The sequence below is a fragment of the Equus caballus genome, chromosome 22 (assembly GCF_041296265.1).
Source record: "Equus caballus isolate H_3958 breed thoroughbred chromosome 22, TB-T2T, whole genome shotgun sequence".
In the NCBI taxonomy this organism is placed as follows: domain Eukaryota; kingdom Metazoa; phylum Chordata; class Mammalia; order Perissodactyla; family Equidae; genus Equus; species Equus caballus.
Window position 1 is genome coordinate 41,824,143 of NC_091705.1, and position 25,632 is coordinate 41,849,774.

Here is a 25,632-nt window from a genome sequence, read left to right on the forward strand (position 1 = left end):
ACCGTGGTCCTCAGGCAGACTGGTCACAATGGTCATATTGGTGGAGACTCCAACATGAAGAATTGGAAGGTCCAAAATCTGAGCCATTAATCGTAGAACTGAGGAATACCAGGGCAAGGAAGCCTTTGCCTGGCTGAGGAATTGGCCATAAGACATGAAAGGTCTTTGACCTTGGACTTCTGTGATTCCAGAGACAGCAAAGACTTTTCACCACAAAAGCAAAGGCCAGATCGCTTTCTGACAGTGCCAATTTAGCTTCTCTGAGGAAAGAGTGAGCTTTTTTCTCTTCTTTCTTTCTTAATGGGAAGTGGTCACAGCCATGAACTTAGCAAAAGAAGCAGGTTAAAATTTGTCCATTCTTGGCTAATGCAGTTAGACGTTTTCGAGAAAAGGCAATGAGAAGTGGTCATTATCCATTATCTGCATGAAATATTTCAGAGAAAGAAGCAGCCTTTGCCAAAAAAAAGAAAAGATGTTTGACTTCAAGCCAGGCAAGAAGGAAAGAAGATCACCTTCTCGCTCTGTGGGATGGCTGTGCTAATGATGTTATTTCAAGGAAAATGGGAATATATATCTGAAAAAATACAGATGGTGCATCGGCTTCATAGACTTTCTGAAGGTCGTTCTGGACAATGATTTACTGTCCCTTTTCTTGGCAAAAAAAATTCTCCAAACTTTCCAGTCTTGGAAAGAACGATACGTGTGTGAGTGTGTTTATATATCCCTATGTGGGGAAAATGTATATAAAATCAGGATGCGCATTTTTCTGAAAATAGCGGCTACCGCTTGAAAAGTCAAAGCCTAAAACTCTTAATTTGGTAGGAAAGTATCAGTCTGATTGTGTAGTTTCTTTGTCCCTGCTTCATTTTGCTTTGTTTTATCCCCTCTTCCTGATTTATGGCTCTCTTGGAGTGAGGATAATATTGGGATAATGATTTCTGAACTGGAACTACCAGAAAGCTTATGAAGTGGCCCCCTCTCACCCTTCCCCATGAATATTCTCTTACTCTGCTTTTTAAAATTGTCACCAGGACACCTCCCAATAATAAGACATGCAGGACAGAAATTCTAGGGAGCTGAATATGAAGCATTTTTCCAGGAGACCTTCTGCTTTGAGCATTCGTCATCTCTCTCAAAGCAAGCCCCAGGCCTCCAGCAAAGACCTTTTCCCTCAGATAGTGGGTTGCTTTATTTCTTGAAGATTGCAGACATTGTCGTTACGGGTAATGACCTAATAACTTGCTGTCCGATGTTTGCACATCACTTCTGCAGAAGTTCCCAGCACACATACCGCTGGCTTCTTGTATGAATGATTTAATATTAGGTAACAAACCCCAAACTGGAGGAAGCTCTTTTCTTATGCATGACACATACAAAGCTGCTTTGTATCTAATGCGAATATCATCTAAAAGCTATTGGCTTGGAACAGGATTTAGGGACCAGAGAGATGGCCAAAATCAACAGATTTCAGCCATCTGTGGGTTCAGGCTGGAGATCAGGATGGGCAGTGTTCATTAAGTGCCAGAACAGGCCTGGGAAGCTGGGAGGTAGTCCTGCCGCCTTGGTGTCTTACACACTCTATCATAGTTGATACTCTTAACTATCCTATGAAGTAGATACTATTTTTATCCTCACTTTATAGATGAGAAAGCTGAGCCTCTGAATGTTTCAGTAATTTTCTCAAGATCAAGTCTAAGCAGTAAGTGGCAGGTCTGAACTGAAGTCTGTCTGAGCCCATGGCCAGTAGGCCGTCGGATCTCTTCATTAACTGATCAGCCCTTGAATCAGCGACCTTTATTTCTCTATTGCTCAGTGTTTCCCAGTGTAAACTGGGAGCAATTGTCTAAGTCACAGGTATTTCATCTTTTTGTCCCTGGAGAGGAAAGGGGCTGGAACTCTCAGAGTTGTATTGTCTTTTCACAAAGCTGGTACCCACATACACATAGGAACGGAAGCAGAGAGAAGTAGATTGCTGAATAGCCTGCTACTAATGAACAGTTTTGCGACTTACAGCAGAGCTTCTCAAACTTCGTTGAGCATAGGAATCCCCCAGAGATCTTTTGAAATAGGACTGGGTGGGGCTGAGAGTCTGCATTTCTAACAAGTTCCCAGGTCATGCTGACGCTGGTCCAAGGACCATCCTTTGAGTAGCAAAGGTTTACAATACACCTTGCCTTCCATTTCCTCCTTTATCCTGACAGGACCCTGTGAGGTAGTCAGGAAGGGGATGGCCACTCCTATCTGGGATTGACGGATGAGGAATCAAGGTCAAAGAGCTGGCGTGAGAAAACACCAGAAGAGTATGCCAGATCTTCAAACTCTTTGCCTCCCTGACTCCCTTGGTTCAGAGCTTGCAAATGGATGGGTCCCAGACACATTTGGTTTCATCTACACGGTTTGACCAAACAACATACCTGACAACTCTAAGACCCCATGCCTGCTCCTTGAGTAGCAGCTGGATTCTTTCAATGTGGCATAAACTTTCCAGTCACGCACAGCTCCTCTGTGTCTCTCTATCTAGCCGAGTGCCAGCGCTATCTACCTTTGCAACTGAGGACTATTTTTCTCCCATCTGGCCTACTTTGCCCATTTAAAGTACCTGCCTTCCTCCAGTCATCCATGACCTTTCCATGACCTTTTCCTCCCCGACTCTGGTGTGTCCAACTTCTCTCCATAAGTCGTCTCCCTACCCTCCTTGGCCTGTGGAGAACCCCTGTGATGGAGCTCCCAAAGAAACTCAACTAAAGTATCTTGCATGTGATAGCTGCAGAATAAATATTTCTTGATTAAATGAACAAACAGATGAACCACAAAGAGATGACAGAGTGTCCACTTCTCCTGACTTAGACTAGCTTAATCCTTTTTTGCTCATGACCAAGATGTGGAGAAAGTCACAAAGCATGATTAGAAAACAGTTTTATAGTCCAATGAGTTGTGACAAAGGCCCAAGAAGTGCCTACAAACAAGACCATATTAAGTCAATGGGCTTTTCTTTTTTCCATACAGACCCCACCTGATCTGCATCCATCATACATGTAAAACATTCCAATTGTCTGAATGGTCTGCAGGAAATAATAAAAGAGATGTTGTTGTTTTTAATGACCTTAAGAAAGTTCTCCATCCATCTCTGCAGAGCACTTATGGGCTCAGGATAAGCTTTCTGTCATTGCACTCACTCCATCTTCAACATTCCTTTAAACAAAGAATTCTATCTGTTTGGTTCCAACATTTAGAGAGAGGAGAGAACAAGCCCTTCTCACTTGATCTGTGCATACAAGTCACACTTACGTTAATGAGTTCTATGTGGTGTGGCAGGAATAAAAATCCGTATGCCCTGAATTTTGCTTTTCCTCTTGAAAATTGTCCTGTTTAGACATGCGCATGACCTTAGATGATTTCTCCAGACTGAAGGGAGGCTGAGCTCTGGCTTGTGGTACCTGGATTTTCTGTAAAGTGAAGTCTGTGCTCAGGAATGGTGTCAGGGATCCCCACAGCCCTCTAGTCTACCACCTCCTGAAGTAGACAGATCCCCTCAACACAGCCCTCCAAGGGGCCTTCACTGTGGGACCAGCCACCACTGAGACGTAGCTCAGCCTCCTTAAACTAAATCCTCTATCACTTTACTCAGCCTGCCAACCAGAGTGCCAATTAGTGCCAATAACAATATACATATTAACAGACATCTCGACCGCACTCACCAAAACACAAGGGACTCTTGACAGGGAGGCCTTCCTCCGTGTCATCATTTAGTGTACCTACTGGGTATACGGTGAGAGATTTTTGCAATCCCCTTATTTATGTCTGCACCGTACACTGTGGAATCTTCATGTGACATATTTTTTTTTTTTCAAGAAAGATTAGCCCTGAGCTAACGTCTGCCAATCCTCCTCTTTTTGCCGAGGAAGAATGGCCCTGAGCTAACATCCGTGCCCATCTTCCTCTGTTTTATACGTGGGACGCTGCCACAGCATGGCTTGCCACGTGGTGCCATGTCCGCACCCGGGATCCGAACTGGCAAACCCCGGGCCGCCGAAGTGGAACATGTGCACTTAACCACTGTGCCAACAGGCCGGCCCTCTTCATGTGATTTTAAACTGTCACTTAGTGGGGTGGATGGGCAAAAATGATCCTGTCACCGCCAGATATGTTTTTAAATGAAGTCTTGGTTGAATTCTGGTTTGGTTTTTGAAAATCAGCCTTCTTGAGTTTTATATTCTTCTCGGATTATAGCTGTTCCACCTCTACTGCCACTTTAAAAACTGTCAGTGTTTTTCCTATAAACACTCTATTGTGGATTTTCAAGGCAACTACAAAAACGTATGCTGGGCAAAAATCTGATATCTAACATCATGCCCCCCATGAATTATTTGCACAATTTCATTTAAATCATTCTGACTAGACATTTTTGGAACAATTGAAGTGGCAATTTTTTAAATTGTTTCCCTTTTGGTTTTTCTAATCTTTGATTTAAGAGGAAATTTCTAAAATTTAAGAGTTTATTTCTGAATTTTACCCATGTACTAATGGAGTAAAAAATTTGCAGCATATACAACATATTTCTACAGTGACATTTCTCCTTTTTAAAATCAGAATTCTAGAGAAGACCACTCTAATATCTGTGTAACATGTTTCACGGAACAGCTAACAGGCTTTATCCATGACAAAATTAGTCCATCCTTTCCAAGTTCCCGTGTGTGAATCTTTTTTGAATCAAAGTCTGCTCAGAGTAAGAGTGTATTTTCTGTTGCTTTGCAGTCTTGATACTGATTTGCAGCCTTCATCCTTAAAAGTTGAGATCCATAGCTCAAGGATTTCTGGCAACAGGAAAGCTGGTGGCTGCGTTGTTCTGAAAAGATGATTTATGGAAATATTCTGATTTTATCATGGAGAAAAGTTGATCAGGATGGTTGTAATTCACACGTGATCTATAGGGCGGGGAGGGGAGCTTTTCCCATCACAGGTGCTAACAGCATTGCTGAGAAGTGGAGCTAGAGTTTGCAACTGGAATAAACACCCTTTCATTGCATGATCTATTCATCCTTCATGATCTATTCAGGTAGTTGTGGATATTGTTCTGTGCCGGGGTGTGATCTGAGTGCTGGGAGAAGCAATGTCTCTGTCTGCTTGGGGACAGACGTTTTATCTTTACATTTAGTGGGAGGAGACAATCAATAAACACGCAAGATGATTGCAGAGTATGTGAGTGTCACAGAGGTTTCAGCCAGTAGGTGGATGTGATCAAGAGTTACACAGAAGAGAGACTGGTCACGACAGGCCTTCTGAGAAGGGGCCGTTTGAGCTGAGAACTGAAGGATAAAAAGGAACCAACGATGCGAGGGTCCAGAGGAAACTCTTTCCAGACAGAAAAATCGCAATTATGAAGAGCCACAGTCAGGAAAAGGGTTGGCAGTTTTGAGAAGGAGCAGGTTGGTTTGAGCCTTAAGCATGGAAACCAGGGATGGGGCAGTGAGGACACAGCAGGGAGGAAGAAGCCGGCTCCCACAGGCTCTCAGAGACCCCACCAAGGGTTTGAATTTTATCCTAAGTGCAGCAGAAGACACTGCAGGAGTTAAAACAGAGCAATGTCACCCCCTCATACCTTCAACTAAGAATATTCTAGCAGTTCTCTGAAAAACAGATGGGAGGAAATAGAAAGAGGAGGCCCGCCTTGTCACCCTAGTGAACCATAATGGTGGCCTCATCAGAGGGGTGGTCCTGGAGTGGAGGAGAAATGGTCTCTCCAGTCAGTCACTTAGACACAGAACTGACAGGGTTTGCGCCTGAGTTAGCTGCCCTGGGCATGGGGATGCTTCCTGGGGCCAGAGCCAGGCAGCGAGAAGGGATGAAATTAGAAATTTAGGTTGGAAAGGGAGACGTTGGCCACCACAAAATTTGGTCTTCAACCAGAAATCAGCAAGGAGGATCTACAGAGGACAGTGCTTTCTCACTGTGCCTTCGCATCACTGTGATCATTTTCTTTTGTTAAATAAGTACTCATAAGAATAAACTTGCCACTCATCTACTTTACTAAGATTTACACACGATGCAATCTGATTAAACAAATCATTGATCGCGAGAGACACAGAGACTCATTATACACCCAGATCGCCCATATTCTGGCTGTCTTTTCTCTCTCGCCTCGGCTGCCTGTGGCAAACAAAATCACTTAAGTCAAGTGAACAGTTTTAAATGTACGATATTAAAATGTGTTTTTAAAAACTCCTTGGAACCTTCAGCCATTGTTGAAATACACTGACGTTGACGGATGCTTTGGCACTTTTTTTTATGAGGCTTTTCAATGCGTTACCTTATCGGGCGCAGGAGATTTAGTCTGTTCTGCAGAAGAAAACAGACAAAAAGGGTCTCTCAGCACGAGTTCCTCTTCTGTAAAGGTTATAGTAAACATGTCAATGCCTAATTAAGCAGAAAATTTTATCTGTATTGTGGGGGAGGCTTTTGCTGTCTCCGACTTTTCTTCTGGGGAATCCATTTAGAAGGACAAAGTAGATTGTGAAGTTGAGCTGGTCCGGAAAGCTCAGCTTCCAAATGGCAGCAGAAAAAAAGAACACTCCTTTTCTCCTTGTGTGAAAGTGACTGTATTGGCTGGGCAGGTTGCGTTTGTGAGCACACGCACATGTGCCCGTGTATACATGCATGCATGTATATTTCATCAACACACACACAAAATAACATGAATTACTTCCCAACTTCCTACTGAGGGTCAGGCCCTGTGCTAAGCACGAAAAGTACTGAGAGGAATAAAATCGATCAACCCTGTGCCCAATTGAGATGACAGAAAGCCCTCTTTCTTCCCCCAGAATCACCCACTTGCTCTGTGTGTGTGTATGTGTGTGTGTGTGTGCACAAGTGTGTGTATGTACATGCACACACACTTTCCTTTGTTTCTGTAATCATATGGCCCATCGGTGACTACATGTCTTAGTAAGCCTGGAATAGTCCTGGCTAATGCGTGTGGTCCTAGTGTACAAGGAACAAAGCCCTTTTAATTCTCAAAAGTGGCTCTGTTCAATTGATAAAATTTGCCTGATTCTTTGGAGTATTTTGTTTGGCTCTGTAACAATTTGTTTATTAATTTTATAGCAGACTTTCTCCTTGAACTTAATGGTATGACTAACATACATACCAAATACTAATTTGCAGACATACAAATTAGTCCAGGAAAAAGAAAATGCGATGAGGATGATGGGATGGTCTGATTCAGCCAATCAGTTATTTTAAACTGGGGTTTTCTTGCAAGTAGTGACTACCTCTTAATGGTTGTTGACTAGACTGAGTAGCTTTTGTTTCTTCAAATCAATTTATGGAACTAGAGATCAGCAGCACCAGTTTAGAATCCCCTTGTCAGCTTGCTGGGAAAGAAGACAACACAACAGCAGTAACAATAATGAAACCAGTAACAACCATGAAGCTGGTGGCCGGACTCAGTTTTTACATTTCATCTGTTTTATGCTCTCGTGCCCTTAAAATCATGGGCTCCAGTCTCCAGTATCCCCATAATTCCCACCTGCAAGGTAGTTATCTATTTAGTGACATTTCAATGAAATTCCACGGCTTAACCTTTAACGTTTGGGTCTCTGTAAAGTTTTCTTATTCACTTGGTTGGTAACAGAAAGAGAGTGGAGCCTAGTGGATGAGACCATGGATTCTCTCATCAAACAGACTGGGTTCAGCTGACTGCGATGCCGGTTGTGCGGCCTTGGGCAAATTTCTTAACCTTAAAGCCTGAGTTTTCCCATTTGTGAAATAAAAATAATAGTTTCTACTTCATGTGTATATTAAATGAAATTAAAAAAATATATCTGCAGCGGTTAGCAGAGTTCCTAGGATTCTTCAATAATGGCTCAATAAATAGCCTTCACCCTCAGCAGCAGCAGGAGCCTTTGGAGTTCCTGACCGCAGCTGCCTTATTTCCAACAACCCCCCTTCTCTCCTAACTCTCTCCCTGCCTCGCAGGACAGACCTCCAATGCATGATCACCCCTTTTCCAAGCTTCATCCCTGGTGAATGGAAATAACAGCACCGCCCTGGGGTTTCTCCCAAGCGCACCTGCACTGAGAGAGGAGATAGGAGCTCATAAGGAAAATAACGTATTGAGATCATGCAGGCCTTGCAAACCGAAGACTGAATCTCCCTTGCTTTGGGTACTTCTTTGGTTGCATTTTATCCATGAGGCTCTGAAAAGGCCAGGTGAAGAAAATGAGTGCATAGGCATAAATAGTCACATTCCTCATCTCCATTGATGGATATTTGCCCATTAATTCCCTTTGCACCCGCTCTCTCATGCCTTCATTTTCCCTATGCAATTACTGGTCCTAAATCCTTTCAGAGAAGGGAAAGCGTGCATCCCCAATAGCATTTTGCATCTACAAATCAAACATATAATTGGCATCTCATGACGGGAACCCACAAATCACACTGCATTTGAAATTACAGGCACAAGATCGAGAGGGCATTTTCAGCCTTGTCTGAAAAGGTCTTCATAAACCTGTTTGAGAATAATAGGATAGTCCCCAAATCTCCCATTCTAACACCATTTGCTATTATTTTAAAATCATTCTATTTGCTGAGCTTACATAATTTTTCGGCTATCAATGGAAGATTTTATTTGATATTCCATCATTTCTCTTCCTGCTGTGCCACTCTCTGCAAAGAGAAATGTTATAAGAAAAAGACACTGGCTATCAAAAATATAATGGCTGTGTATTCAAATTACTTCTGAGAACTCAATAATGATTTATTAAGACAATCGTATGCCAATATATCCAAGTAGTTGGGTAAACCTTACCATGGAGATGCCGAGGGTCAAGCCTTAGTTTTCCCATAAGCCAACCTCCTTCTCTGTAGAGATGTATCTTTGATAGGATTTGAACTTCAGTCCAGCTTTCCTGAAAATCATACATGTGAATTTAGCGACTGTCCCGTTAGAGGAGTATTAGAGTGATATTCCTTAAACATGAAAATTATTAACTTGGGATTCTAGGCATTTATAAAGAATTACGACTCCTGCCAATTTTTTTAAAAAAGGCATTAGATAGCACAAAAGACATCATTTGGCTTTTTCCTGCCTCCATTGCTTGCAGTTCATAAAAGTGTGGATTAAATTGCTATTCAGTTCGGTGTAGGAAGCGCTTAGTCTAAGTGGGGAAATTGGGATGGAATATGTAACCCGTTTTGTGATTTCATCTCCTCTTCTCTTGCAGGCTACGCCCAGGAGGAACAGCTGAAGGAAGAGGAGGAAATAAAAGAAGAGGAGGAGGAGGAGGAAGACAGTGGTTCTGTGGCTCAGCTTCAGGGCAGCAATGACCCAGGGACAGACGAGGAGCTAGAAACGGGCCCAGAGCAGAAAGGCTGCTTCAGCTACCAGAACTCTCCAGGAAGTCATTTGTCCAATCAGGATGCTGAGAATGAGTCTCTGCTGAGCGATGCCAGTGATCAGGTGTCAGACATCAAGAGCGTCTGTGGTCGAGATGCCTCAGACAAGAAAGCAAGCATGCACCCCAAGCTTCCAAATGAAGCCCACAATTGCATGGATAAAATGACTGCTGTCTATGCCAACATCTTGTCTGATTCCTACTGGTCAGGCCTTGGTCTCGGCTTCAAGCTGTCCAACAGCGAGAGGAGGAATTGTGACACCCGAAATGGCAGCAACAAGACTGATTTTGATTGGCACCAAGACGCTCTGTCTAAAAGCCTGCAGCAGAACTTGCCTTCCAGATCTGTGTCAAAGCCCAGCCTGTTCAGCTCCGTCCAGCTGTACCGGCAGAGCAGTAAGATGTGTGGGACTGTGTTCACAGGGGCCAGTAGATTCCGGTGTCGGCAATGCAGTGCTGCCTATGACACCTTGGTCGAGCTGACTGTGCACATGAACGAAACGGGCCACTATCAAGATGACAACCGCAAAAAGGACAAGCTTAGACCCACGAGCTATTCAAAGCCCCGGAAAAGGGCTTTCCAGGATATGGACAAGGAGGATGCTCAAAAGGTTCTGAAATGTATGTTTTGTGGCGACTCCTTCGATTCCCTCCAAGATTTGAGCGTCCACATGATAAAAACAAAACATTACCAAAAAGTGCCTTTGAAGGAGCCAGTACCAACCATTTCATCGAAAATGGTCACTCCGGCAAAGAAACGCGTCTTTGATGTCAATCGGCCATGTTCCCCCGATTCAACCACAGGGTCATTTGCAGATTCGTTTTCTTCTCAGAAGAATGCCAACTTGCATTTGTCCTCCAACAACCGCTATGGCTACCAAAACGGCGCCAGTTACACCTGGCAGTTTGAAGCCTGCAAGTCCCAGATCTTAAAGTGTATGGAGTGTGGGAGCTCCCACGACACCTTGCAGCAGCTCACCACCCACATGATGGTCACAGGTCACTTTCTCAAGGTCACCAGCTCTGCCTCCAAGAAAGGGAAGCAGCTGGTGTTAGACCCCCTAGCTGTGGAGAAAATGCAGTCATTGTCAGATGCCCCAAACAGTGATTCTCTGACTCCCAAGCCATCAAGTAATTCAGCTTCTGACTGTACAACCTCTACAACTGAATTGAAAAAAGAGAGTAAAAAAGAAAAGCCAGACGAGATCAACAAGGAAGAGAAGGTCCTGAAAAGCGAGGAATACGAAGACCCTCTACAAAAACCTTTAGACCCTACAATAAAATATCAATATCTAAGGGAGGAGGATTTGGAAGATGGTACAAAGGGTGGAGGGGACATTTTGAAGTCCTTGGAAAATACTGTTACCACAGCCATCAACAAAGCCCAAAATGGGGCTCCCAGCTGGAGCGCATACCCCAGCATCCATGCAGCCTACCAGCTGTCGGAGGGCACCAAGCCATCTTTGCCTATGGGGTCCCAGGTACTGCAGATTCGGCCCAATCTCTCCAACAAGTTAAGGCCAATTGCACCAAAGTGGAAAGTCATGCCACTGGTTTCTGTGCCCACGAACCTGGCCCCATACACTCAAGTTAAGAAGGAGCCTGAAGACAAAGATGAAGTCGTGAAGGAGTGTGGGAAAGAAAGTCCCCATGAAGAGGCGTCCTCTTTCAGCCACAATGAGGGGGATTCTTTCTCCAAAAGCGAACCCCCTGCAGAATCCAAAACGGCTGAGCCCTGTCTCCTGAAAGAGGAGGACAAGCTAATGAAAGAGAGCGGTGAGAAAGAGAAGCCCCAGCCCTTGGAGCCAGTGTCTTCTCTTAGCAACGGATGTGCCCTCGCCAACCATGCTTCGGCCCTGCCGTGCATCAACCCGCTAAGCGCCCTGCAGTCTGTCTTGAACAATCACCTGGGCAAAGCCACGGAACCCTTGCGCTCTCCTTCCTGCTCCAGCCCAAGCTCAAGCACAATGTCTATGTTTCACAAGTCGAATCTCAGCGTCATGGACAAGCCAGTTTTGAGTCCTGTCTCCTCGAGGCCGGCCAGCGTGTCCAGGCGCTATCTGTTTGAGAACAATGATCAGCCCATCGACCTGACCAAGTCCAAAAGCAAGAAAGCTGAGTCCTCGCAAGCACAATCCTGCACGTCCCCACCTCAGAAGCATGCTCTGTCTGACATTGCTGACATGGTCAAAGTCCTCCCCAAAGCCACCACCCCAAAGCCTGCCGCCTCCTCGAGGGTCCCTCCCATGAAGCTGGAAATGGATGTCAGGCGCTTTGAGGATGTCTCCAGCGAAGTCTCGACTTTGCATAAGAGAAAAGGCCGGCAGTCCAACTGGAACCCACAGCATCTTCTGATCTTGCAAGCTCAGTTTGCCTCGAGCCTCTTCCAGACATCCGAGGGCAAATACCTGCTGTCCGATCTGGGCCCACAAGAGCGAATGCAGATCTCAAAGTTTACGGGACTCTCTATGACCACTATCAGCCACTGGCTGGCCAACGTCAAGTACCAACTTAGGAAAACAGGCGGGACAAAATTTCTAAAAAACATGGACAAAGGACACCCTATCTTTTATTGCAGTGACTGTGCCTCCCAGTTTAGAACCCCTTCTACCTACATCAGTCACTTAGAGTCTCACCTAGGTTTCCAAATGAAGGACATGACCCGCATGGCCGTGGAACAGCAAAGCAAGGTGGAGCAAGAGATTTCCCGGGTGTCGTCGGCTCAGAGGTCTCCGGAAACAATAGCTGGCGAAGAGGACACAGACTCTAAATTCAAGTGTAAGTTGTGCTGTCGGACATTTGTGAGCAAACATGCAGTAAAACTCCACCTAAGCAAAACGCACAGCAAGTCACCCGAACACCATTCACAGTTTGTAACAGACGTGGATGAAGAATAGCCTGCAGGTATGGGTTTGCTCCCAGGTGATTGTGACAGTGGCCTTGTGAGGAGCTTCTCGAAGGGAGATGGGTCTGTTTAGAGGCAGCTAATGTCTCCCAATACCGAGAGGACAGTAGCCTGCTGGAATAGGACTTATTTTTACGAAAGACTAGAACATGACAAATAAGTCCTAACCATTCTCTCAATTTCTCCAGTTTAGTGTTGGGAAATAGAATAAGATGGGTTTAGAGAGATGGAGGTCACAGATTACTGCTTCATGATATGTGATCCCTTCAGTTACCCAAGGCCCAAGGTTCAAGGTCCAGCCAAGGCTACACCTCATTTTAATTAATAAGTACTAACTTCCCGCATTGTCCCATTTCTCCATCTCACCTTCCCACAGCAATGCTAATGACTTATAAAGTGATTTTTTTTTTAAAAAAAAGGTGAGCGACAGAATAAAGACTATAGATTTCCTGGGGGCAGCTGCTATACAGAGATTTCTGAATCAGCTCATGAATAGCTTAAAGTTGTCTTTATCATTATTACTTGTAATTAATGCTTTTTGCAGCTTACTTTCAGCAATTGCTACCTTCCGCTCCCTTCCCTTTATATCTCCATTAGGGTTCCTCCGAAAGAGCATCTACCCTGTAGTCAGATGGTAGAAAAATATTCTTCTCTGCAGAACAATGAGATGAAAAGAGAAGAGGCTTAGTTTCTTCTCTCACTTTTTGGTTTTCCTTAGAACAGACTAATATCAGAAGTCACTTTTAACAAAGATAGATGTAATGCATGCCCTTGAGATTTTATTTTACAAAAAGAAACAAGTGGCTTTCAGCACACCCATTGCCAATGCACATGGGGTCCCACAGCTTCAAGATAATTTGCATCACGTATCATAGGAATTCTATGCCTTGTAGAGTCACCAGTGCCCAGACTATCTATGTCACCTCCAGGAAAGAGGACAGAGACTGAGGTCAAATACCTTGGCAGACTAGTCACACGGGCCATTTTCAAATGTTAAACATAAGCAAGTCTGGGTCTTAATGAGTCTGTTTCATCTCCCTTTTTGTATTTTCTCTACTTCCTTTTCTCTCCCCTCCAGCATGATACCCCCACGTGCTAGGGACTCTCTCACATATTCAGAGTGTGCTCCACCCCTGGCTGTAACCCAGGATGAAGACCCAACCTGACTTAAGCCTTCGGCACTTGCCAGTTCCATTTATATCACGCTGGGTTACAGAAGAGCTCTTTTGGTTAATTCACAATAAGATATGAACAACTAGTAATAACTTAACACAAAAGCCCTCACGAGCCCCTATTATCAAAGCATTTAAGTCGGAGACTTTTGGATCAAGCTGCAAAAGTATAGGCACTAGTGGGGTTCCAGGTGGAGAGGGGGCTCCACATGTTTGGTTTTAGGCTCACTTCACGTCAGGTGGAGGGATTTGTTGAGAGTGAGGATGGTCAAAATGAAATAAAGGGTTAAAAACCTCTGATCTGGGACTTTTCCCTCAGTGAGAAGATCTAAGAGCTTCTGATGGAGGACACCATCCTATAACTTTAACGGCTATCTGGGCCCAAATGAAGACTATTGTTTTGTTTGCATGTTTTTATCATGATAATTAAAACGTGTTACTGGCAGATTTACCTCTTGCTTTCCAAGCATGATTTGTTCAGCTCACACTCTGGGAAAAAAAAGCCAAAATGCATCTGTTGAATCTATACGTGAGCTTGGGGCTTTGCCACATCCTACTTATTTGCTATATAACATTTTAAATTTATGTAATTTGCTATTATGCTTTTCCAGTCCTTCAAAGAAAAGAAGGGTGGATATATACATATACCTAGAGAGAAGAGAAAGATTTCCAGTCCCTTATTGGTAGATCCAAACCGTGGTGAAAAGGACAAATAGGTACTGTTTATTTGTGCTACAATAAAGACCAATTTTCCACCTGTTAGGTTTGTAATCATTTTTTTAAAAAAAATTAATATCACTGCCAAAACATTGTGATATGTAAATAGAGAGGGGAGAAAAAGAAAGCCTTAGTCAAAATCTGAAATGTACACACCTGTTGTTCAAGGGAAGTGCAGGTAAACCAATAATTTGGAAAAACCTACACAAAAGATACTTACAAATCTGTTAAATACATAGATAGGATAGCTCTTTTCTCTTCTCTTTGCTTTTGTACAGAATAAATATTTCTGATTTGGAGCTTTGAAGCACCAGATTACAGAGTTATCATTATGTGAAACCAAAGCTCCACCCTTATTTAAACACCGAGATGTTGTGATTCTGAGAGAGGATTGCAGAAAAACAGGTTTGCGTATTTGAGACTCATTCAAATCGATGCGAGTGCACGTGAGTTGTGTGTATACAAAAAATGGTGTGGATACTTGGTGCGTTTGTGTTAATACTAAAGATACTCCAGTCTGCCTGAGCTGCACACAGGTGCCTTTCTGATGCTTCGGTCACCTCGGGAAGAATTCTTCCACCTCGGGGCCATCTTTCAGAACACCGTTCTTGTAATACCTTGCCCACTGCTTATGATCATGCATATATATTTTTAAATGATCACAGATTGAGATCACTGGTATCTGGAACTCTAGTTTTAGTTGGTATGCATGATAGCACAAATTGTACAAAATGACATGACATTTTAGAAAGCATGGTCAAGATTTTACGGAAAATTTGGCAGCTTTACCATATCTATGTTCCCTGTAAGACACAAACTTTGACCTGAATTTTCTTTCCTTTCTTGGCCATGTCTTAAATCCTGCGAAATTCTCTGCCAAATATGAAATTCAACTTCTCATTAAAAAGTAATTAGAAAATATTACATGTGCATCCCTATTCTTGGACATAAGTAACCTAAAACAATTCAATAGGTATTTGTATATGCCTTTTAAACCACATGCTCTTGAAAAATAGAAATTATACAAAGAGAAAATTAGGGAGTCTAAAATACATAAGGAGTTGAAATTACAGATATTCCTGTGTAATACAGTGTACAAGCTTAGCAGCACACGTAGCCTTAAAATCATTGGCGGGGATGAATTCTAGTCCAATAAGCTGCCACCTTTGTTGTGGATGATTTGATAAAAACATATGTTCAGGGTGAACAGCATGTAAAGTTGCCAGATAAAATACAGGCTATACAGGATGTCCAGTTAAATTTGAATTGCAGATAAATGATGAATAAGTTTTTAGACTAAGTATGTCCTAAATAGTGCATGGACCATATTTATACTGAAAAAGTATTTATTATCTGAGATTCAAATTTAACTGGGCATTCTGTATTTTTATTTGCTAAATCTAGCAATCCTAACAACATGGATTATATGGCAGTCTGGGGAGAGCAAAATGGGCTGGACCAATTAATGTCTATAAGAGGCATCAACCATCCTTCATCCAATAAATAAATATTCCTCACTCCCTCCCTTCCTTCCTTTCTCCTTTCCTTCCTTCTTGTCTTCCCTCTCCGCATTTCTTTCATCCTTCACAAATGTTGGTTGTGCTTTCACTATGCAGCAGACTATTTAGCAATGGAAATATAATGGTGAACCAGTAGTCATGCTGATTATAATAGCCAAATGTGCCGGGCCTGCAGCAAGCACTTCACCAACGTTATTTCACTTTATTCTCACAAATAGTCCTATGTGGTAGGGATTGATTCAACCATATTACAGGGGAGAAAAAGGAGGCAGAGAGATTCCACGTGACTTTTCCAAGCTCCCATGATCTTTGAGCCTCACTCATTCATTATCGTCTATCTAGAAAGCCATCACTCCATGCCAAGCACTGTGCTAATCCCAGGGAATAAACCAGTGACCAGGATAAGAGGCTGCCTTTGAGGCTAGTGGCAGACATGTTGATGGGCAGCTCTGTGGTAAATGCTGAATGGAGCACACAGCAGGGCATCTGCTCAGTCCTGGGGGGAAGCCCAGGAGGGGAATGGTGGTTTCAGAGGCAGTGTGATGTTAGGGGAAGAACTCTGGCTGCTGAGGCCCTCGGGCCTGGCTTCAAACCCCAATGCATCCACTCGCTCCAAGATGTGCCCCACTTCTGTGTCTATAAAATGCGGACATAATCCTCCCCTATGGGAAAGTTGTGAGCATTAACTAAATGTATGCAATTCTTTTCTATAAAGCCTGGCACATAGTAGGCTCATAAGAAAAGAAAGATCTAGACGGTCTCTACAGGCCCATACTGTATTCTTCAGCCTCACCTGAAGTACAGAGAACCCACAGCATCTTCCCTGGTTGACCTAATGAATAACTTAGGCAGGGGCCCCCATGGAAACCTCCACCTGCTATTTGATTCTAACGACAGCAAAGACAGCAAAGCTACCAGGTATTGGCTTCTTCCTAGGAGCCAGGCATGGTTCTTCATATCATCCTCATTTTGCAAAGAACTCAGAGTTTCATGATTTGTCCAGGAACATACAGTAAGCATATGGGTGGGATTTGAACCCAGGACCGGCCAACACTCATCAACTTTTTTCCGCCTCTTGGCTTCTCCTCCACCTTGCCAAAAGGTTTCTAGGCGCTGCGTAAAGCTAGGTGTATATCCGTTCTACAGAGAAAAGGCTGTAAAACGTGGCGCAAGAGTTGACAGATGAGCAAGGGCAATCCTGGGCCTCTTGGAGGCTCCAGCTGCAAACCAAATATTGCAACTCAAGGACCTGGGACTGACCTGCGGGATGAAGCAAAGCGTCCTCACTCTATTGTCATTTCCTTCTTCAGTTAGGTAACTAGACATTTACCATAAGGGTCTAACCAAGAAATGACCCAAATTCCAGTGAAAATAAATGTGTAACAATTTTTTTTAAAATCCTCATCCTGACTCTCATTTTGGGGAAGCAAAATGAGAATTCAGAAACAGGGTCAGCTACGAGACTACAGCATTTCTAACGCAGTGAGAAACAAATGCGTCATCTCTTTTAATGTTTTCATTTTATCCAAGCGATCTGCCTTAACTCCCCTTGCGCATCGACGCATCTCCGTCTCTGTGGCACTTTCCCCCCTCATTTGGACTTCTGAATGCTCAATCCTGACGTGTATAATTTGGTGCTTTAATATAGAGTAACATTATTTTTCATTTACTCCAATCTGCCATCAGTATCATCTTTTCATTTAACCAGATGCAATTCTTTTTTCTTTCGCTAAATTGAAAATCCATGAGCGACAGGGAGTGCAATGTTTTAATTAGCTCATATTTTTTATATGGATTTATGTCTTTAAAATATATTTGTGTAATTCTTCAGCTAAATTAAAAACGTCTTTCTGCAAAAGTGAGGAGGGGAAAATACAGAGCTAAATTGCGTCATTAGGTTAGGTGGATACAGAGGGGGAGCGGGGGTCCGGCGGAGGGACACACGCGACCACTGGAGCTTCTGCCTGGGCCGATTTTGAACTTGCCCTTCATGTAAAGAAGTCATTTTCTCTAAAGATTTCTCAAAAACCACTTGAGGAAGGATTTTTTTAAAAGGCTTCTAATAAGTAAACAAGCAGTTACTTTTAACGAACTAATTTGAAACCCAACCTACGGCCAAATAAAACAGGAAAAAAGAAAAGAAAAGAAAAGAAGTCACAATGATAAACAGTTTCCCCTACATTTCTCTTTGTCTTTTTTTTTTAACTATCAAGTTTAAAGCTTTCCACGGTGCTTTTTTCCTACTTTATAGGAGACAAGTGACATTCCGTGGTAAATGGGAGAAAAAGCCGTGCAGAACTGAGATCTCTCTAATGCATTGACACTAACTTGCCCTCTATTGTTGGAAATGAGCAGGCGCTCATGATTGTTCATCAAACGGCTCCTAATGCAGTTAAAGCATTCAGCTATAATTTCTCCTTGCATTTATAATTACTGTCATAGACTGCACACCTCGGTGAGCAGATTAAAGCTATAAACTATTTAGCCGAGGCTCTAAGACGAGGAACTTGATTTGTCTGGCAGGAGTTATTTGTTAGGGAGCTTGACACTTCACATAAAAATGACTCAACTTGATGAAGAACAATGCAGTTTTAGCAATGCGGGGATTTTAAATCAGTCATGACGCCACGCCCTGCAAGAATCGCCGGGCAGTTTGTTAAATGATATGTAGGCCACGGAGATAAGGGAATGTGTTAAGGGTACCAAAATAGAAATGGATTTGGTGTGCAGTTGCTTTCTTCCCTGAGTCTTCCTCTGAAAGAACAGGAGTTTGTTGAAAATCAGCGCATGTCATGTTCTCCTATTAAATCCAGTGTAAATGTTACATGAGGCTCACCTGGCAGGCAAAAGGGATGCCAGGAGCTGAAGGCGCACGTCACATTCAGGGGGGTTAGAGAACTTTGTGCTGCTGTTGAGACATTCACTTCCCAAAATCCAGGGATCCTGGGCTATATTGCAAGTGGTGGTGGCTATTTCTCCTTGAATATTCTTTCTTTGTTTATTTCTTTGTTTTTTACTTGCAAGAGGCATATGATATATTTAGGAATAGAGGGCATTCCAACTGGGCTAATCTTCTAGTGATGCTGTGAAAACTCAAAAAAATAATCTGTGTTCAGATTGATAAGGAAGACTGGCACAAATGGGGTTGCAGCCACTGCAGTCCCTTCCCCCCCGCCTCAGTTTGCATGGAGGATTACTTGCCAGGCCAGTGCTCAGCACTGGGTCTGCCCACAGAGCAAGTGCTTGACGAACTTCACTCCTCTCTCTATTCTCCACCTTGATCGCCTGCCTCCCAAAAAATCCCCTTTTGTTTGCTTAAGGCTTAAATCAAGACGTGAAATGGATTGTGCCATTTTACTTGAAGAACTAAGGAGAGTGAGTACAGATTTAACTAAAATACCTCTTGGGGAAGATGGAAGTACTGGGTGGTGTTTGGGTGCCCCAAGAAAGGATAGACTATATAGCATTCACTGGTCATTTCTTCCCCTCTGACTTCCCTCTTTCTCTCTCTGCAACCAGCTACCTTGAAAAGTTCCATTTGCTGTGGTCCGAAATCCCCAGTGGCTGTGCCATACTTGGAAAGATCTGCATTGGAGTTTTCAGTGCAGATGATGATGTTGATGATGATGAAGTCGATTAAATGTGGGAAGAAAAGGAAGGGCTTAAACAGTACCAGGCACAGTGTTCACTCTTAATACTGTCCTGTCATTGATATTGACAGAGGACTGATATTTACTGAGCAGTCAGTGTCCTGGCTATGGGTGCTCGGCCGTCCCCGTATGTTGTCTCAGTTAATCTTATCCCTGAACTCCATGAACAAAGAACCGTGATTGCACCAGCTTAGAGGTGAAGAAACCAGCCCTCAGACAGATGACGTCGTCAGCAAGAGCACACGGCTAGTAAGTGGCAGAGCTGAAAATCAAGTGTGGACAAATGAATGATTTACCTCCAGCCAGAATTTTAGCCAAAAATTCTCTCGGCACCTCTCTGGTATCCTTGGGGTTAGATTCTATTGGGTGATACACCAAAGTGCGAGGTGTGAACACCATCCACAAGTTACCAGCAGGGTAAAGAAGATGAAAGGGCAAAAAAAAAAAAAAAAAGTTTAAATATGCTGAAAGCCCAAATCTTAGACACAGACGACTTTCTACCACTCAGGCCCTCTGGCACATTGGTACTTTCAATGTGCATGGTTTTATCTGGTGTTTTTTCATCTATGCAGGAAAAAAAATGATGTTTCAGGTTGTGTTATTTTCAATGCTACATTACTCGATTTCACAGTCAAATAATCCTATTTTTGTTCGCCAGGGGATTTTGTCGTGTTTAATTGTTTATGACTTCCCCTTCCCCCCATATTTGCTGTAGCCTCCACTTCCCCTTTGTTCCTTCCTGTGGATTCTCTGGTGTGCAGTAACCATGGAGATGGGCCCCTATTGGATAGTGTTTGCTCTGGCTTAGAAGTCAAAGAACCAATCAGGACCTCATCATCCCAGGCATGTAAGAGGATAAAAAGTGGGAGGGCTTTGGAGGCGGAAAGAAGACCTGTCATGAAGTCCCGGGAGACGAGGACTTCCTGATGCCTAAAAATTGCATGCAGGAAGCATATGGCGGCTATGCTCAGAGGGGAGGAACATGGCCTGGGACTGATGAGGCCTGGCCTTGGGGCTGGGTCTCCACTGCCAGCTGAGGGACCTAGAGCAGATCACGTCACCACTCTGAACCTCAGCTGCCTCTTCTGCCAAGTGTCCGCATGAAGGCGCACCTCACATAGCGTTATTAGGATAAAATTAAAGAAGACCTACCATTATTCTCCTTGTGCAGTATCAGGCACATAGAAATCCTCAGCTAAGGAGAGCTGTTCTCATAATTGCTACAATACAGCCCCGCCAGAATCGAGGTTGGGTGAATGTGTCTAACACTTATAATAATAACAACAGCAGCAATTATAACGTGCTGGAACCGAGTCACATTTCTTGTCTTGGGAACTTCCATTTGGGAAACACAAAAATGAAACCTTTCATTAAAGAATAAATGTCTGTGACATGTTGGGGGCTGTGGCTGGTGCTAGAACTAGTGGCGAGCAGCCAAGAGACTGGCCCTGCCCCCAGAACGCTGACAGTCCATCACGGAACAGAGACATTACACCATCGAGGCTTTAACTGTGCTCGGCGCGACTACACAGAAGTACTGGGCTGGTGGGAGACCAAGGGGCACAAAAGAGTGACAGTATCTAAGAGGCAATCATAGCTGAGGGACCTTTTGACATCCTCCATGTCTGAAATGACAGTAATACCTGTGTCATTCATCAACCAGGGGATCAAACAGATAAAGTATGTGAAATCCTTAGCACAGCGCCCAGAGCGTAACAGAAGCCAATGTGGAGGAATCTACAGGCTTTGCACAGCCCGGAAAAGTATGAGGAAGTGAGAAACGTTCCCAGCCGGCCGTGAAAATGATTTGTCCAGAGGACCCACACCGCCACGAGGCTTGTGCCTCTGGCCTAAGAAATGTCTTTTCTGGAGGTGCAAATGCCTGTGGGAGCAGATGCCTTCAGCTGAATGAGTCCAGCCGTTCTGCGTTCTCTGCGGCCGGAGGATCAGGGACCTCCATTCAGTCGTCCTTTGATTCACGCTCTTGGAGAACCTGCCATGTGCCCGGCTCTGCTCTAAGTGCTGGGCTCCACTGGAGAAGAAGAGAAGCCCAGACTTTACATTCTAATCAGAGGACACGGATTGACAATAATACTAACGGTTAACCTTTATTGAGCACGTAAATAAAAGTAACAACAATTTCCAAGAATGAGGGGCTGCCAAGGAAATACAGGGTAGTGTGGGGGACTGTGACAGGGCCACCTACCTTAAATGTGGGGGTGCAGTCAGGGGAAGAAGATGAGAAGCTTGAGAAGGAGCCAGTCATGTGACAAAGTGGGACATCCGAGTGTTTGATTCAGGAAAAAGCTGGAGTGTTGAGAGCTAGGGCTGGAGGGGTACCACATGAGTCAGGAGGTGGGAGGGGGCACAAGGCCCATCAGGGCTTTGTAGAATGTCCGAAGAACTTTGGATTTTATTTCCCTAAGCCCACTGGGAAGCCATTGAAGGGGGTTAAACAGGCGAGTAGCATGATCTACTTTGCTCTTTTAGAAGGGGCCTCTGGCTTTTGAGTGTGGAATGGACGAGAGGGGTCAAGAGCAGAAGCAGGAGGCCACTGAGGAGGCTGTGGGAGGGTAAGCGGAAAGACTGTTGATCTGGACCGCAGCGGAGACAGGAGCATGGAGAGGAACAAGCGGCTCCAAGGGGATTCTGGGACACTCAGAACCGTGCTTGTCTAGGAAGGAGAAAGGATGTCAGACAAAGGAGACATGCAGGGCATTAGGACAAATTCTATCGGCTTCATATTGCGGGACCCCCTGTGGGCTCTGGAGGGCCTGGATACAGGTGCTTTCCCCGCACCTCCCCTGGGCCACCCCCAACTCCCAAGCATGCCGTTACTGTCTGTTTCCTAAGAAGAATCCATTTTGATCGAAGTAAACCACTATTTTTATGCTTCTCCAGGAATTATGAAGTACACCACGAAAGGTCCCCGCTGTGCTCGCCTTCCTATTTTTCAATCCTAATTTAATTCCTCTCTCCGTTCTGTAATTCAACCCCCTCCTCTGAGCATCAACACTAGGTGGTCCCGACTTCAACGGAAGATTTACTGGCAAGATGAAATGGTGGAACACATTGTTTTTTCAAGATGATTTAATGACCTTTTTGGCATCCCCGTGACTGCTGAAATCTTCCGTAATTATGCAGTTTGGCAGCAGAGAGTCCTGTTGATCAGAGGAAGGCTGATGTAGATGTCAAATGTCAATAAATTTGCAATCCATAATTGTAACCGCTTGATGCTGGAGCAGACCGGGAAACGACTTGGTCACGAGGCCATGAATGGTTGAACCAATCCAAGCAGAAAAGTATCTCAAGCATTACACATGCAAAAACATCACCTGATTTTTCCTTCTTGCACAAGCTCACTGTCTCCTTCTCTGCCTGTGTTTTTTTTTTTAACCTCTGTCACCGCCACTGCCCCCTTCCCCGGAGATGGGCATGCTACATATTGTCCTGTGCAAAGTCCTCTAGCTCCATCTCCACCAAGAGCCAATGATGCTGTAAAGGCAGCCATGGGGTTTCCCCAGAGAACCCCCAGAAGCTCTTTCCGTTCTTGCTGTTGAGGTCTGGTTGGCCCCTGCTGGAGATCAAGCATTGATTTTTTTCTGCTTTGCTTGCTTTCCGGCAGCATGTTTTATATCAGAAAGGTCTGTGTCAGGAATTAGAGAATGTTCCTAACAATGGGGAAAAATACCCAAATATAAATATACATTTGTGGGCTTGCACTTTGACAAGTGCAAGTGAACTGGAAGATGCTAGAAAAGCTCTGAAGTCATGGGAACATGTAGCAGAGGCATTTGCTTAATAACTCATCTCATTCCTTGAGCTCACCTTATCAAGTTTTAACCTCTGAATCCTTTAAGTTCCCAGTTCAAAAATGCAGAGCCTCCTCTGTCCTCGTGTTAATTTTTAAATTATACATCATTGTAGAGAGGCCCTTGTGGTCAATATGATGAGCCATTTTCGCATCTGAAATGGGAATTATAACTGAACATTAGCGATTGCTTATAAATCACCGTGAGCCAAGTGACGTCTGTAACCACACAGTATTAACTGGGAAGAAACGCAGTGCACAAAACAGGGCAATTGGAAGGGGCAGGTGATTTTCAAGAGAGGAGGTTGCGAACTGATAATCACAAATTCCTCCCTGTGCCGAGCGATCCCCGAACCCCAGTGGACCTGAGGTGAGGTTTGTCGGAAGCTGGGATTCTGCTTTGTGACTGCCTTTCATTTTTCTTGCAATCTTTTTTTTTTAAGTGGAAAGCTCGTTGGAGACTAAGAAATGTGTGGCTCCCTAGGAATCGGCAAAAGGCAACAGGACATGTCAATCTGAGGCAGCGTTTCTGCCAGCCCACTGGAATGTGAGCCAGGCACTGGGTTTGCAAATACGAGCACTGAGTGGCTATGCCCACCCTTCCTGGAGAGCACTAGAGAGCAATGTGGGTCAGGCTGCTTGAGTTTGAATCCAGGTCCCTCTAGTCACTAGCAGTAAGAGAAAATGCCCTAACATCTCTAAGTTGCAGGGTCTTCGTCTATAAAATGGGGATAACTGTCCTATCGAGGGGTTGCTGGGGAGGGTTGAAAGAGATAATCCAGGTAACACTTTAAGTCAACGGTTCTCAAAATTGAGTGTGCATCAGAATCATCTGAGGGGCTTGTTAAAACCTGTATGGCTGAGCCCCATCTCTGGAGTGTCGTATTCAGTAGATCTTGGGTGGAGCCAGATAATTTGAATTTCTAACGGGCTCCCGGATGATAACATGATGTTGGTCCAGGGACCACCCTTTGAGAACCACTGCTTTAAGCACAGTACCTGGCATATTGTAAGTGCTCTAAAAAGTTTGCCCTCATTAGCTTTCATTCAGTCTTTGAGCCTGTCTGACGCTGTCCTGTGTGAAGATGAAGCACCAACTATCAGGAAGATTCTAGCTTAGTGCACAAAATCAAGTCAAACCAAGATGGCGAGTCCATCCAGATCATCCATTAGAGGCCTAAACAGAGAGCAGAAGCTGGAGTACAGAGGCAACCAAAGGAGAGAACCAAAATCTAGGAAAGCGGGAGGTGGTCCAGAAGTTTGCATGACTCTGCTGAGATCACTTCAAGGGATAGACAATATCAACTCAGTTGTTTCCACTTATCAGGAGGAGTTTCCCATCTGAAGAGCCTTGATTGGTGGTCAAGGGAATAGGTCTTCCTCTTGACTTAGCTTCATACTAACTCTGAAAAGATGGGGCCATAAAATTATTTTGGAAGCAATGGTTTTAACAGTTTTAACTGTTTAGCATGTGAACTCTAACTTGTGTTTCGCAAAATCTCTTGTTTATAATTGACTGCAGGTCAAGTCAAATTTAGTAAAACAGGAAATTGATCAGCTCATCCAAGGATAGGGCTGGTTTCGTGCACAGATGGATCTGGATTGAAAGGATGTATGTCATCAGAACTTGAGCTTTCCTGGTCTTTCAGCTCAGATTTCCTTGGTGTTGTCTTCATTTTCAGGCGAATGTCAAGATTGCCTGGACCAGCTCCAAGGTTATAGCCCACCAGCTTAGGAGTTTCCATGAAAATAGTGCCTGTTTCCCAAGTGTGCCAATCAAATGTGGAGATTGAATTTAATTGGCCTTTGGGTCACATACTCTTCAGCGTGGATCAGACGCACACTCCTGGAAGCATTGGGTAGAGTCAACACTTTACAACTTGGGCTGAGATTGGTATGCCCAGAGGGCTTGGGACGCTACTGGTTTTGCGGGGAAGATGACCCTGAATCCAATTCATCTTGCTCAAGCTTGACCTAGGCCATCTTTTCACTCTCCTGACATCTGCTAACTTTTTGATTCTGAAATGACAGTGAGTGGCCCCACTATTTTCTTGGTATCCCAGCTTAGGATCTATGGACTCGCCTCTTTCTCTCATCCCTCCCACTTCTCTCCATTTCATCACTAATTTTTCTTGATTGGACCTCCATAATGCTTTCTCCACTTCACCCCTTCCACTTTTGTTTCCATAGCAGTTAGGTTAGTTGAAGCACACCCTATGTCTTGCAAGGACTGATGCAGTAGTCACCTTTAGATCTGCTCATCTCTGCTTACTACCCTGCACCAGTTTTCCCAGCAAATAACTGCCAGATTAAAAGTCAGAATTCAAAGCTCATATCATAATAAGAACTACTATTTCTTGAGTGTGTATTCTACCTCCAGGACTTCAAATATCTTTCCAATCCTTATGTTAACCATTCTCACCATTGAAATCTCAACGTAATATCATCTTCCCTGAAAATCTAAA

At 44.0% G+C, this 25,632-nt stretch overlaps 1 protein-coding gene across 7 annotated transcripts in view; it reads left to right on the forward strand.

Annotated features, from left to right (window-relative positions):
- The window catches only part of TSHZ2 (teashirt zinc finger homeobox 2), a 439,082-nt gene that overhangs the window by 246,672 nt on the left and 166,778 nt on the right, over window positions 1-25,632 (forward strand). For 4 of the 7 annotated variants that reach the window (XM_001488700.7, XM_070247188.1, XM_070247187.1 and 1 more), the window contains exon 2: window positions 9,222-12,296. In XM_001488700.7, the coding sequence (XP_001488750.3) occupies window positions 9,222-12,289 (3,068 nt within the window). In that variant the 3' untranslated portion in view covers window positions 12,290-12,296. The remainder of the gene's footprint in view (window positions 1-9,221; window positions 12,297-25,632) is intronic. The other 3 variants (XM_005604791.4, XM_070247190.1, XM_070247186.1) reach the window with 1 other exon arrangement.